The following is a 13563-nucleotide window of genomic DNA, read 5'->3' as shown; positions in this document are numbered from 1 at the left end:
AGCCAGCCAATTCCTAATCCAAACCTCCAAATCACCCTCAATGCCATACCTCCGTATTTTTTGCAGTAGTCTACCATGGGGAACCTTATCAAACGCCTTACTAAAATCCATATACACCACATCTACCGCTTTACCCTCGTCTACCTCCTTAGTCACCTTCTCAAAGAACTGAGACAAGGTGGGGGGAGGGGAAATGAGGAAACTGGAGAATTCGAGGGGTCTCCAGTTTCCTCATTTCCCCTCCCCCCACCTTGTCTCAGTCCCAACCCTTGAACTCAGCACCACCTTCCTAACCTGCAATCTTCTTCCTGACCTCTCTGTCCCCACCCCCACTCCGGCCTATCACCCTCTCCTTAACCTCCTTCCACCTATCGCATTTCCAACGCCCCTCCCCCAAGTCCCTCCTCCCTACCTTTTATCTTAGCCTGCTGGACACACTTTCCTCATTCCTGAAGAAGGGCTCATGCCCGAAATGTCGATTCTCCTGCTCCTTGGATGCTGCCTGACCTGCTGCGCTTTTCCAGCAACACATTTTCAGTTCTAAACTGATGGAGTGGCAATTGGCCAGGTTGTATTTGTCCTATCAGGGCAAGTTTCGAGAGTGTCAAGTAGATGCCAGTGTTGTCGTTGATTTGATTTGATTTATTATTGTCACATGTACCTACGTAAAGTGAAAGGTTTTGTTTTGCGTGCAGTACAGGCAGATCATACCATACGAAGTGCTTAGGGTAATAGAACAGAGTGAGGAACACAGTGTTACTGCTGCAGAGAAGGTATTGAAAGAGCGAAGTCAACATTAAATTTGAAATTTGAGAGGTCCATTCAGCAGTCTAATAACATTGGGCAAGTAACTGTTCTTGAACTTGTTGGTACACGTGTTTAAGCTTTTGCATCTTCTGTCCAATGGAAGAGGTTGGAAGAGATGATAATGAGGGTGGGAGGGATCTGTCCTGGAATCTGTTTACTAAAATGTCAGAATAGTACTATTAAGCTCCCAGTTCACAAAACAAAAAAAAAATGCCAGTAATCTTTGAGGCTTTTATTTTTGTTGAATAGTTTTATTTTACTCTTGTCAGCAACACTTCTCTCCCCACCCCCTACCCACCCCACTCCAAACTCTGAACATTCTATTCAATCTTAGGTATGTACTTCAACAGTTTAAAAAAATCATATAGACTGTAATGGGTAAATAAAGACCAGTGGATAATGTCAAATAAAGTCATAAAGAGCTTCACTATATACAATAATTGAAGTACGCATTACAGTGATGAGTCACACTATCTTTTCCCTTTTAAGTTATTTTGAGGCTTTTGCACAAGTGGATCTGCTTTCCATAATGTAGGTATTGAATATTTTGTTTCATTTTCCAAGAGTTAAGATAACCTTGAGTTCATTTTTAGATTGTCATTCTTTGTTTGGACCAAAACGAATGGACCTGAAGGGAAGGGCAAAGGATTAATATGTAGATTATGGCCTGTTTTCCTTCTCCTCAGGCTGCTCAAACCTATGTTGTTTGCCAACCCTTCCTGCTTCAATTTGAGACCAATTTTAACCTCCCCCTCCCCCTCCCCCTCCGCTATTCCCACATTCTTTGTCTCTGTATCTCTTTACTCTTTGATTCCTTTTATTACACTTCCTCCCTTCAGACCATCTCCTGTTAACATCGCCGCGGCCACTTAACTATCTCTTGTTTCTCTCTTGAGCAGATAAAAGGGCATTCTTTTCTACTTCCTCTCTGGAGTGGACAGCTGTTTTCTCCCCTCTCCGTTCTTTGTTCTTATCCTATCTGAAATGCTGTTAATTTTGTTGCAGTTCTGATAACCAGGACATTGAAGCAGTCCTTTATCTTGAATGATTCTGACTGACCTATTGTCTGTTTCCACCAGTTGTAAATTATTTTTTTTCAAATCAGTTAACATAATTGTTTTGAATTATATGTCCACTTATGGATCTTTAATTTCATCTGCTGCATCTTAGCCCCCTCTTTCCAGTTTAATTAACATCACTTTGCAGTTTAATTTGGTTGTGAAGGAATTACGATGCCTTCGATTTGGAACTACCTCTAGGCTTAAACCCAAATCATTGTTAAAGATAACTAGAAAATGCTGGAGAAACTCAGCAGGTCTGGCAGCATCTGGGGGAAATAGAAACCAAGTTAATGTTTTGAATCCAATGATTCTTTGAGAAGGTGCTAACACAGATGCTGACAGATTGATTCCACTCCCAAGGACACAGTATCCTGCAAGGATGCCATCCTGTTCTCCTAAGTCTTCCACCTCCACCACACCTGCTCAGACGAGGAGACATTCCATTTACAAGCATCCCAGATGTCCACCTATTTCGAACCACGTGCTTTTCCTCCCTCTGTCATTCAGACAACCCTCCACCGCACCACCTCCATTCCCCGTTTCACTGCTCTAAACCCCCACCCAACGCAATAAAGGCAGAATCCCCTTGTCCTCTCCTACCACCCCCTCAGTCTTCACATTCAACGCATCATCCTTAAACTCCAACTAGACCCCACTACCAAGAACATCATGCCCTCTCTACCCCTCTCTGCCTTCCACAAGGACCATTCCCTCCAACCATCCTTGGTTAGTGCCACTCTCTCCACCAACTCCCCTGAATCCCCAGGTACCTTCCCCTGCAACCAGAAAACATGCAAAACCTGCTGGTACACCACCCTCCTCACCTCCATCCAGGACCCCAAACAGTCCTTCCAAGTGAGAAAGAGGTTCACCTGCCTCTCTTCCAACCTAGTTTACTGTATCAGGTGCTCCCAATGTGGTCTCCTCTACACTGGGGAGACCAAACGTAAACTTGGGAAATGGATCACTGAGCATCTCAGCTGGGCCTGCGGGGTCCACAGGGTCCCATTTTAATTCCCCTTCCCACTCCATTTCTGACATGACCATCTTTGGCCTCCCCCGTTGCCACAATGAACCAAACTCTAAATTGGAGGAACAACACCTTATCTACAGCCTGGAGGACACATTATTGAGTTTTCGAATTTCAAATGACCTCCCTTCCCATCCCTGACTCCCTTCCCAGCTTCTCCCCTACCCTTCCACTCCTCTCAGCCACCAACCGGATTCATTCCTCCCAATGATCAACCAGGTCATACCCTCTACCTGTCTTCACTTACCCCACCTCACCACCCTGCCCCCACCACCCCCTTTATCTGCAACTCCCCCTACACCCACCCCCAGTCCTGAACAAGGGTTACACCTGAACCATTGACTTCTCCCCCTCCTGATGCTGCCTGGCCTGCTGTGTTCTTCCAGCCTCCTTTGGATTCCAGCATCTGCAGTCTTTTTTATCTCTACACTGATTGTAGGAGTCGTTAATCTGCATTGGTAATGTTCTGGTGCAATTATGTGTTTCCCTTTAACATATAGAATATGATTAAAATATTAGAAATGGAAATTTAGTATGAGCAGCTCAAATAACACTGCAACCAATACCATCTAACTTTGACTTCATCTCTCTCGAATATTGTTCAACAACTTTGGCTCTAAATGAAAGATTGCAGCTGACTGGTCTCCTTGAATTAGCAGAGATTTACAAAGTCCCCGATACATGTACCTGAATTCCTGAGTGAGGATTTTGGTGTTATCTGCAAAGTTAGTTAGCCAGCCTTTGAAGGCCTTATCTAAGTCATTGATGTACTTTATAAAAGTTGAGACCCCAGCACAGATCCTTGCAGGATTCCATTTGTCATATCCAGCTAATCAAAGACCCATGTAAGCGACTAGCTGTTTTCTGCCAGCCAGTCCCTCTGCTATCGATCAGGCTTCTCAAAAGCCATGTCCTTGGGATTTTAGGAACACAGAAACATAATAGCAGGATTAGGCTATTCAGGCCTTTAAGCCAGGTCTACTGTTTGGTACTCCCATGGCTATTCATCCACTTCAATCCCTTTCTCACATTATATCCCTATATACCATGATGTATTTGGCATTTAATAGTCATAACTATTTCACAGTAACCTCTCCAGCCTTGAAAACTTAAATTTATATCTATGGAATTTCAAGTTCCTACACCATGACTAAAGATCTCCAGCATCCACAGTTCCTGCTTTTATTTGGAGCCACAGAGTCATAGAGATGTACAGCATGGAAACACACTGTTCAGTCCAACTCGTCCATGCCAACCAGATATCCTAAATTAATCTAATCCCATTTGCCAGCATTTGGCCCATATCTCTCTAAACCCTTCCTATGCATATAGCCATCCAGATGCCTTTTAAATGTTGTAATTGTACCAGCCTCCACCACTTCCTCTGGCAGCTCATTCCATACACACATCAACCTCTGTGTGAAAAAGTTACCCCTTAGGTCTCTTTTAAATCTTTCCCTCTCAACTTACACCTATGCCCTCTAGTTTTGGACTCTGCTACCCTGGGGAAAAGACCTTGTGATTTTGAGATGCCCCTCAGGGTTTTATAAACTTCTGTAGCGTCATCCCTCAGCCTCTGGCACTCCAGAGAAAATGGCCCCCGCCTATTCTGCCTCTTCCTGGAGCTCAAATCCTCCAACCCTGGCAACATCCTTGTAAATGTTTTTTTGAATCCTTTCAAGTTTCACAACATCCTTCCTATAGCAGGGAGACCAGAATTGCACACAGTATACCCATAGTGGCCTAACCCATGTCCTGTATAGCTGCAAAATGACCACCTTTACTCAATGCACTGACCAACAAAGACAAGCATACCAAACGCCTTTGTCACTATGCTATCTACCCAGTATCAAGGAAATATGATCTTGTATTCCAAGGGCTTTTTGTTCAGCAACACTGCCCAGGCCCTTATAAGTGTATAAGTCCCCCTGATTTGCCTTTTCAAAATGCAGCACCTCACATTTATCTAAATTAAACTTCATCCGCCACTCCTTGGCCTATCGGCCCATCTGACCAAGATCCTGTTGTAATGTGAGGTAATTTTCTTCATTGTCCTCTCCACCTCCAATGTTGGTGCCATCTGCAAACGTGCTGACATTTACAATAGGTCACCTAGTGCATTTCTAAATATTTGGGGTAATTTTAAGTTCTTTCCCAATGGAGAACTTCATATACAAACACATTGGTGAGTGAAAAGATTTTAATTGGACACAGTATTCAACCTGTTTGCAAAGTAGCAAATAAAATTATCACAATTAACTAGAAGATAGTCATGGAGAGCAGGATAAGAAAAGTAGTGGATGGGGATGAATTTACATATTTATAGTTAAAGTGTGGTGGAGAGTGAGCTTCATTGTGTATAGTCTGGTATGGCTTGGGATAAACATTTCCACATAATTTTCCACTTTTTACCTCATTAATTATGCATCTGATATTTTAGGTTGCATAATTAATTCAAGTCTTTGAGGAGAAAGTGAGGTCTGCAGATGCTGGAGATCAGAGCTGAAAATGTGTTGCTGGAAAAGCGCAGCAGGTCAGGCAGCATCCAGGGAACAGGAGAATCGACGTTTTGGGCATAAGCCCTTCTTCAGGGCTTGAAGAAGGGCTTATGCCCGAAACGTCGATTCTCCTGTTCCCTGGATGCTGCCTGACCTGCTGCACTTTTCCAGCAACACATTTTAGCTAATTAATTCAAGTGACCAGTAAAAGAGACCTTCCAGCTTCCGTGTCTTTGGCACTGGTTTTAAAGCCATTTCAGATGGCTAAGCCAGCAATGACACCTCAAACTCTGGTGCTCAACTCTGGAAATGTCTCAAAGGGAAAGTAAAGCTGGCTCCTCTCTACCAGGACAGAGACCTGGTAGTGCTGGTGGATGGGCGATGGAGAGGATAGCAGTCTTTTTCCTTTTCCCTGCAGACCACTGACAGAGAACTTGCCAACAAACCCAGCCAGACATCGCAGACCAAGTCATCGCTGGCTCCCGAATAGGGATGCCTAGCATGCTATAAGGAGGTCGACGAGAGTCTGCAAACAGATAATTACTGACTTCTCTTTGCCACCTCATGTCCTTGGCAAAGTCTCTCTGTAGTTTGCCACTGGTTTTAAAGCCATTTCAGATGGCTAAGCCAGCAATGACACCTCAAACTCTGGTGCTCAACTCTGGAAATGTCTTAAAGGGAAAGCTGGCTCCTCTCTACCAGGACAGAGACCTGATAGTGCTGGTGGATGGGCGGTGGAGAGGATAGCAGTCTTTTTCCTTTTCCCTGCTGACCACTGACAGAGAACTTGCCAACAAACCCAGCCAGACATCGCAGACCAAGTCATCGCTGGGTCCCGAGTGAATAGGGATGCCTAGCATGCTATAAGGAGGTCGACGAGAATCTGCAAACAGATAATTACTGACTTCTCTTTGCCACCTCATGTCCATGGCAAAGTCTCTCTCTAGTTTGTCACTGCGTAATCGTCTCACCAAGGCTAAGAGACTGCAACCCTTAGTATTACAAAAATCATGTCCACTTAAGGGCTCTCACCTACCTCATCCTCCCAGATTACTGATCTTTCCTGTCTTCAGCACTTCCTACTCAGTCAGGAACCCCTCCCCCCCTCTGCTCACCCCACTAAATGCCCTTCCACCCATTGTCATCGTACTCAGCCTTTGTCTCATTTGGAAGATGTGTACCTACTGCACTGATGTCATGACAGTACTCTGACAGACTTACCGTGATTCAAGAATAGGTTTTACTGGACAACAGGCAACCCCCTCTAATCCACTTAGACGAGACCCTTGACTAAACTGCGGCGGTCCCCCCAGCTGACCCCACCTTCCCTCGACCCAACTAAACACACTTCTGCTTTGATTTTCACACATAGTCATTGGCTTGAAGCATGTGCAGTCAGCTTGTTTCATAAGCTGCTGGTGTATACTGAAGCTCTGACGTTGATGTAGCACACTGTCATACAGTGATATCTCTACCCCCATGTCTAACTGATAGATTGGTTATTCAAAGCTCCCCACCTGCATCTGCCTTTGTGCTAAAAAGCAATCGAAACCATGGAGGCTGGCAGCTAGTAATTCAATGCTAAATTCCGTGAGTATGAAACAAAAAGGCAAAGAACCATCAGCTGTGTCCACACCAGCACAAAAGCACCCTGTGCACATATAGGAGTCACCTAACTGTTCCTGTGTGTAAATGACCTGGTGAAGTCACCAAACCGGACTACTTGTGTGCCAGACAGCGTAAGCAGCAAGTGATAGACAGAGCTAAGCGATCCCATAACCAATGGATCAGATCTAAGCTCTGTAGTCCTGCTCCATCCAGTCATGAATGGTGGTGGATAATTAAACAACTCATTAGAGGAGGATGCCCCACAAGTATCCCCATCCTCACTGACGGAACAGCCCAGCACATCAGTGTGAAAGAGAAGGCTGGAACTTCAGCCAGAAGTGCCGAATGGGTGATCCGGCCTCCTCTCGTGGTCCCCAGCATCACAGGTCCCAGTCTTCAGTCAATTTCACTCACGCCACGTAATATCAAGAAACGGTTGGAGACACTGGATACTGCAAAGGCCATGGGTCCTGACAACATTCCAACAATAATACTGAAGACTTGTGCTCCATGACTTACCACTCCTCTCACCCAGCTGTTCCAGTGCCGTAACAATGCTGATATCTACCCAACAATGTGGAGAATTGTCCAGGTCCGTCCTGTACTTAAAGATCAGGACAAATCCAACCTGTCCACTTACTGCCCATCAGCCTACTCTCAGTCATCAGTAAAGTGATGGAAGGTGTTATCAACAGTGCCAACAAGCAGCATCTGCTCAGCAATAACCTGCTCAATGATGCCCAGTTTGGGTTCTGCCAGGGGCAGTCAGCTCCTGATCTCATTACAGCCTTGGTTCAATCACGGGCAAAAGAGCTGAATTCCAGAGGTAAGGTGAAAGTGACAGCCCCCGACATCAAGGCTGCATTTGACCAAGTGTAGCATCAAGAAGCCCTGGCAAAACTGGAGTCAATTGGAATCAGGGGGCAAACTCTCCAGTGTTTGGAGTTATACCTGGTACATGGGAAGATGGTCGTGGTTGTTGGAGGTCAGTCATCTCAGCTCCAGGACATCTCTGCAGGAATTCCTCAGGGTAGTCGCCTCAGCCCAACCATCTTCGCTGCTTCATCAATGACCTTCACTCCATCATATAGTCAGCAGTGGGGATGTTTGCCAAAGATTGCACAATCTTCAGCATCATTCCCGACTCCTCAGATACCAAAGCAGACCATGTTCAAATGCAACAAGATCTGAATTATATCCAGGCCTGGGCTGACAAGTGGCAAATAATATTCCCACCACACAAATACCAGGCTATGATCATCACCAATAAGAGGCAATCTAATCATTGCCCCTTGACGTTCAGTGGTGTTACCATCACTGAATCACCCACTATCGATATTCTGAGGTTACTATTGACCAGAAACTCAACTGGACTCACTACATTAACACAGTGGCTTCAAGAGCACATCAGAGGTTAGGAATACTGTGGTGAGTAACTCACGTTCTGACTCTCAAAAGCCTATCCACCTTCTATAAGGCACAAGTCAGGAATGTGATGGAATACTTGCCACTTGCCTAGATGAATGTAACTTAAACAACACTCAGGAAGCTTCATACCATCCAGGACAAAGCAGCCCACTTGATTGGCACCACATCCACAACCACTCCCTCCCTCCACCACCAATGTTCATCATCAAAATGCACTGCAGAAATTCACCAAACATCCTCAGACAGCACTTCCCAAACGGCCACCTTCAAGTTCCCCTCCAAGCCACTCAACATCCTGAGTTGGAAATACATTGCCGTTCCTTCACTGTCAATGGGTCAAAATCCTGGAATTCCCTCCCTAATGCCATTGTGGTCAACCCACAGCAGATGGGCTGCAGGGTTCAAGAAGGCAGCTCACCACCACCTTCTCAAGGGCAACTAGGAATGGGCAATATATGTGGGCCCAACCAGCGACACCCACATCCTACAATAATTTTTTTTAAAAACCTGGCAGAAGCATGCAAGTTGGAGGTGCCCCATCAGCTCCAAGTGTTGAAGGCCTGAGGGTAGGGTCTGAGTTGCTCCAAGGTGTGGTGAAGTTGATGGTTTGCCTGTGTAGGGTTGTGTGGATGAAGGAGTGAAGAGGATGGTGCCCATGGAGGATGCAGTGATGTTATTGTGAAGAAGCAGTTGCAATGGTGGCCAGGCCCAGGCATTTGTGAGCTGCTTTTGCCAGGTTTCTGCTCTGGTTTACCTGTTGGGAATTCGTGCCACCTAGTTTCTTGGTAGAGGAGAAACAAAAATGGAATATAAATAGGGCACATTGAGGCTTGAATGAGATGCAAATATTTGGAAGGAAGGGAATTCTCACCTCATGGTGAAATTTTGAAATCTCTAAGCAAGGAAAATCTGCAAAGTATTTATTGGGATTGGGAAATCGTCAATTTTCATATTCACCCTATTTTTTCACCATTCCTGCCAATACTCTTGTCACACCAGTGATGAGGAGAAAGTGAGGACTGCAGATGTTGAAGATCAGAGCCAAAAAGTATGGCGCTGGAAAAGCACATTAGGTCAGGCAGCACCCGAGGAGCAGGAGAGTCAACGTTTCGGACATAAGCTTCTTCCTGAAATGTCGACTTTGCTGCTTCTCGGATGCTGTGTGACCTGCTGTGTTTTTGCAGCATCATAACTTTCGACTTCAGGATTAAGAAAATCCTGCCCCTCAAATTCTGATAACTTATCAATTACATTTAATTGTAAATTGTGTTATTATAAGGCGACATGCTCTGTAATGCTAATTTTCAGAAGTCACATGACACCAGGTTATAGTCCAACAGGTTTATTTGACAAGCTTTTGGAGTGCTGCTCCTTCATTAGGTGAAGTCACGACACTAATGCTTATTTTGACTTAGTTATTTTGTCAAGAGAACATTTACAAAAGACATTTACAATCACCAAAGCAACACAGAAAAGTTAGATTTTAATGTGAAGGAACGAAAAGGTTTAGAATTGTGTAAAGATAGGAATTCAGATAATGAAGTGTAGTCACAATTGTAGTTTATGGGAGAAAACTTAGATTTACAAACCACAAGTTCACACAACCAGCAAAGATATAAAATCTAGATCATCTGTATTTTCAGTAAACTTTGTGGAGAGTAAATGTTTAGGATACAATGGATAACTCCCTTGCTGTTCTGAAAACTTGTGTCCCATGATCCCTTACATCCACGACAAAAGTGGCTTTGGTTTAACATCTCAATGAAGAGGTAGTACCAGCAATCAGTAGTGCAGCACGGTCTGCATACAACATTTGCAGAACATCTCTTCTCAAGTTGGTGCAGAGTGATAATGAGTATACATCCTTCTGACTCCAAAGATGTGATACCAGGATTTTGGGATGTGGAATGTCCAATAGGAAACAATGATGAAAGGGAAGTGGCAAAATAGTTTAAGAAGTATAGAATCAGTGTTTCAGGGAGCTGGAAAAGGTGCAGTGGAACCTGTGGCTGTGTCCTGGATGGTAAAATTGTACAGTTCCATGAGGGAGAGAGTCAACTGTTGGCAATCTGTTTTCTATGTACCTGTACCAGAAATCATGAGGCTGTTGTTAAACAGCTGCAGCTTAGTGTCCATTGCATGCTCAGAAATCACTGCTTCGATTCAGAAAAGTCATAGAATCATAGAGGTCTACAGCAGTCTGTCAAAAACAACCACTTAATTCCAGTTGCTAACTTCTCTCAGATTCCAGTCTGACATCAGTCTTTAGGTGGAGCAACTGTGCTGTCGACTTGATGGTCACTTAGGACAAAAGTTTTTATCTTGTTTTTGCATTCTAATGCAGTTTTAAAACTGACCACACACCTTCAAGATAAACATAGGTCTGCACCTTCTCCAACCATATTGTGCTTCATTGGCTGCAGAAGGCCAGTGTCTTAATGTATTTTGTTTTGTGAACATGCTTTGTTTCTTTAATGCAAATCTTTGTTCTCAGGTGGGGAAGACAGGAGCCTATCTGCAGTTCCTTAGTATTTTATCAAGAATGTTGATTCGACTGATGGAGGTAGATGTTTATGATGAAGAAGAAATTAACCTCAGTGAGTGCTTGCTTTGTTCTCCAGGTAGACTCTGGCATGATCTTTACATTGTGTCTATAATGTTATCATTAGTAATAAGAACATGTATTTCATTAAAGTTTCAAATATTGGGCGGCATGGTGGCACAGTGGTTAGCACTGTTGCCTCACAGCGCCAGAGACCCAGGTTCAATTCCTGCCTCAGGCGACTCTCTGTGTGGAGTTTGCACATTCTCCCCGTGTCAGCGTGGGTTTCCTCCGGGTGCTCTGGTTTCCTCCCACAATTCAAAAAAAAAGTGCAGGTTAGGTAAAATGGCTAGGCTAAATTGCCTGTAGTGTTAGGTGAAGAGGTAAATGTAGGGGAATGGGTCTGGGTGGGTTACGCTTCGGCGGGTCAGTGTGGACTTGTTGGGCCGAAGGGCCTGTTTTCACACTGTAAGTAATCTAATCTATGTAATTGTTATATCATACTTGGAAAACCACAAAAAAACAGAGCCAGCTATTTGACATAGAAGCTAGACATCTGTATCCTCTCTGTGACCTTAGGATTCAGTTTTTTTAAGAAAAGAGCGAATCAGCTTCACATTAGAAGTAGACACATCTGCATTACACAGGGCAGAATTGTACAGCCCCCTCTCACCTTCTGCAGGGACACCTTGTTTTACAGGAGAGTTGTCCATTATATTCTGCAGGTGACTTTCCTGCCCCCGATAGTGCTATGATTTTATGTGAGGTGGGTAAGAAACGTTGAGGGGCCTAAGTGACCAATGAACGATCAGATTCTCTACAGTGTGGAATCAGGTCCTTCGGCCTAACAAGTCCACACCGACCCTCTGAAGAGTAATCCACCCAGACCCATTTCCCTCTGACTAATGCACCTATGGGCAATTTAGCATGGCCAATTCACCTGACCTGCACATCTTTGGACTGTGGAAGGAAACCGGAGCAAACCCATACAGACACGGAAAGAATGTGCAAACTCCACACAGACAGTCACCCGAGGCTGGAATCGAACCTGGGACCCTGGTGCTGTGAGGCAGGAGTGCTAACCACTGAGCCACTGTGTTGCCCAGTTAGAGGCTCCTTCCTGCTTTGTTGCTGATGGGTTTTAGATGACAGGCAGTGGTGGGAAATGGAAGTGGGTGAGTGGAATCTTATGACCCTTACACAATCAAGGTACTCCCAGTCCATCTCCTGTTTAAACTGAGAAAACTACTGTATTCGCTAAGGACTTCCATTCGCTTAATGCTCAAGTCAGTGTTCAGTATCATGGTTAGAGACAAAAAAACTGCAGATGCTGGAATCCAAAGTAGACAGGCAAGAGGTTGGAAGGACACAGCAAGCCAGGCAGCATCAGGCAGTGGAGAAGTCAACATTTCGGGTGTAACCCTTCTTTCAGGACTGGGGGTGGTCTGGGAGGAGCTGCATAAAAAGAGAGCAGTGGGGGAAGGGTGGTGAAGTGGGGATAGGTGATGACAGATAGAGGGGACGACCTGGTTGGTCAGTGGGAGGAATGAATCCGGTTGGTCGCAGGGAGCAATGGAAGGGAGGAGGAGGGGCTGGGAAGGGAGTCACGGGATGGGGAGGGGGGTTAATTGAAATTAGAGAACTCAATATATAGTCCTCCAGGCTACAGGCTGCCCAGGTGGAAGATGAGGTGTTGTTCCTCCAATAGGAGCTGTGGTCTATTTTGACAATGGAAGACGCCAAGGACGGGAGTGGTTGGGGGAATTGGAAATGGGCGGTGACTGGGAGGTTCGGTCAGCCCCTGCGGACCCGGCTGCGATGCTCGGTCAGTTGTTCCTTAAGTTTACATTTGGTCTCACGGAGCAGGCTTTGTATCTCCATAGTCCAGCAGTCCGCTGTGTGACCTGCTGTTGAACTATGAGGAGAAACTGAAAGGTGGTTGTTGGGTGACACAGGCTGGCTGCTTGGCTCATGATTCTGCTTTTGTAACTCACGCAAGTGGGTCCTATTTTTACAATGAGAGGCATGAAGCCGCATAAAATGTAATCCGAGCAACACGTTCACTGTCTGAATCACTCTGGGGGAGCAAAATGTTCTTGTTTATTTTTGTTTTATCTTTTAGAACCCAAAGAAGGTTTTTCCCTACAACAGAAAGAGAGCTTGCCATGGCCTGATTTGGAGAGTTTCAGTAAATTGTCATTTGATTACACTGTTCATGATCCAAAGTATGAAGATGCAAGTCCAGTTTACTCAAGGGACCTTGTAAATAACAAAGGTTAATTTTTTCTTTTAATTGAATTCTGCCAATGCATTACCATTAAAAATGATTGCAATCAGAGTTAAAAATCATACAACACCAGGTTATGGTCCAACAGGCCTATTTGGAAGCACTAGCTTTTGGAGCGCTGCTCCTTTGTCAGGTGGTTGTGGAAATAAACCTGTTGGACTATAGCCTGGTGTTGTGTGATTTTTTTTTACATTGTACACCCCAGTCCAACACTGGCATCTCCAAATTACAATCAGAGAGACACTAAAAGTAGGACTAAAGGCCACCATTTGTTGGGGACTCGTGGTACCGCATACAAAATT

The 13563-nt window shown here is 44.8% G+C and overlaps 1 protein-coding gene across 8 annotated transcripts in view; it reads left to right on the top strand.

Moving 5' to 3' along the window:
* greb1 (growth regulating estrogen receptor binding 1) overlaps positions 1-13563 on the top strand; it is a 331296-nt gene that overhangs the window by 280579 nt on the left and 37154 nt on the right. For 7 of the 8 annotated variants that reach the window (XM_043677647.1, XM_043677663.1, XM_043677619.1 and 4 more), the window contains 2 exons: positions 10927-11053; positions 13097-13249. In XM_043677647.1, coding sequence (XP_043533582.1) covers positions 10927-11053; positions 13097-13249 — 280 coding nt within the window. The remainder of the gene's footprint in view (positions 1-10926; positions 11054-13096; positions 13250-13563) is intronic. The other variant, XM_043677653.1, reaches the window with a different exon arrangement.

The sequence above is a fragment of the Chiloscyllium plagiosum genome, chromosome 3 (assembly GCF_004010195.1).
Source record: "Chiloscyllium plagiosum isolate BGI_BamShark_2017 chromosome 3, ASM401019v2, whole genome shotgun sequence".
Lineage (NCBI taxonomy): Eukaryota > Metazoa > Chordata > Chondrichthyes > Orectolobiformes > Hemiscylliidae > Chiloscyllium > Chiloscyllium plagiosum.
The sequence above is the reverse complement of the archived record's forward strand: the minus strand, read 5'-3'. Positions and strand labels throughout refer to the sequence as shown.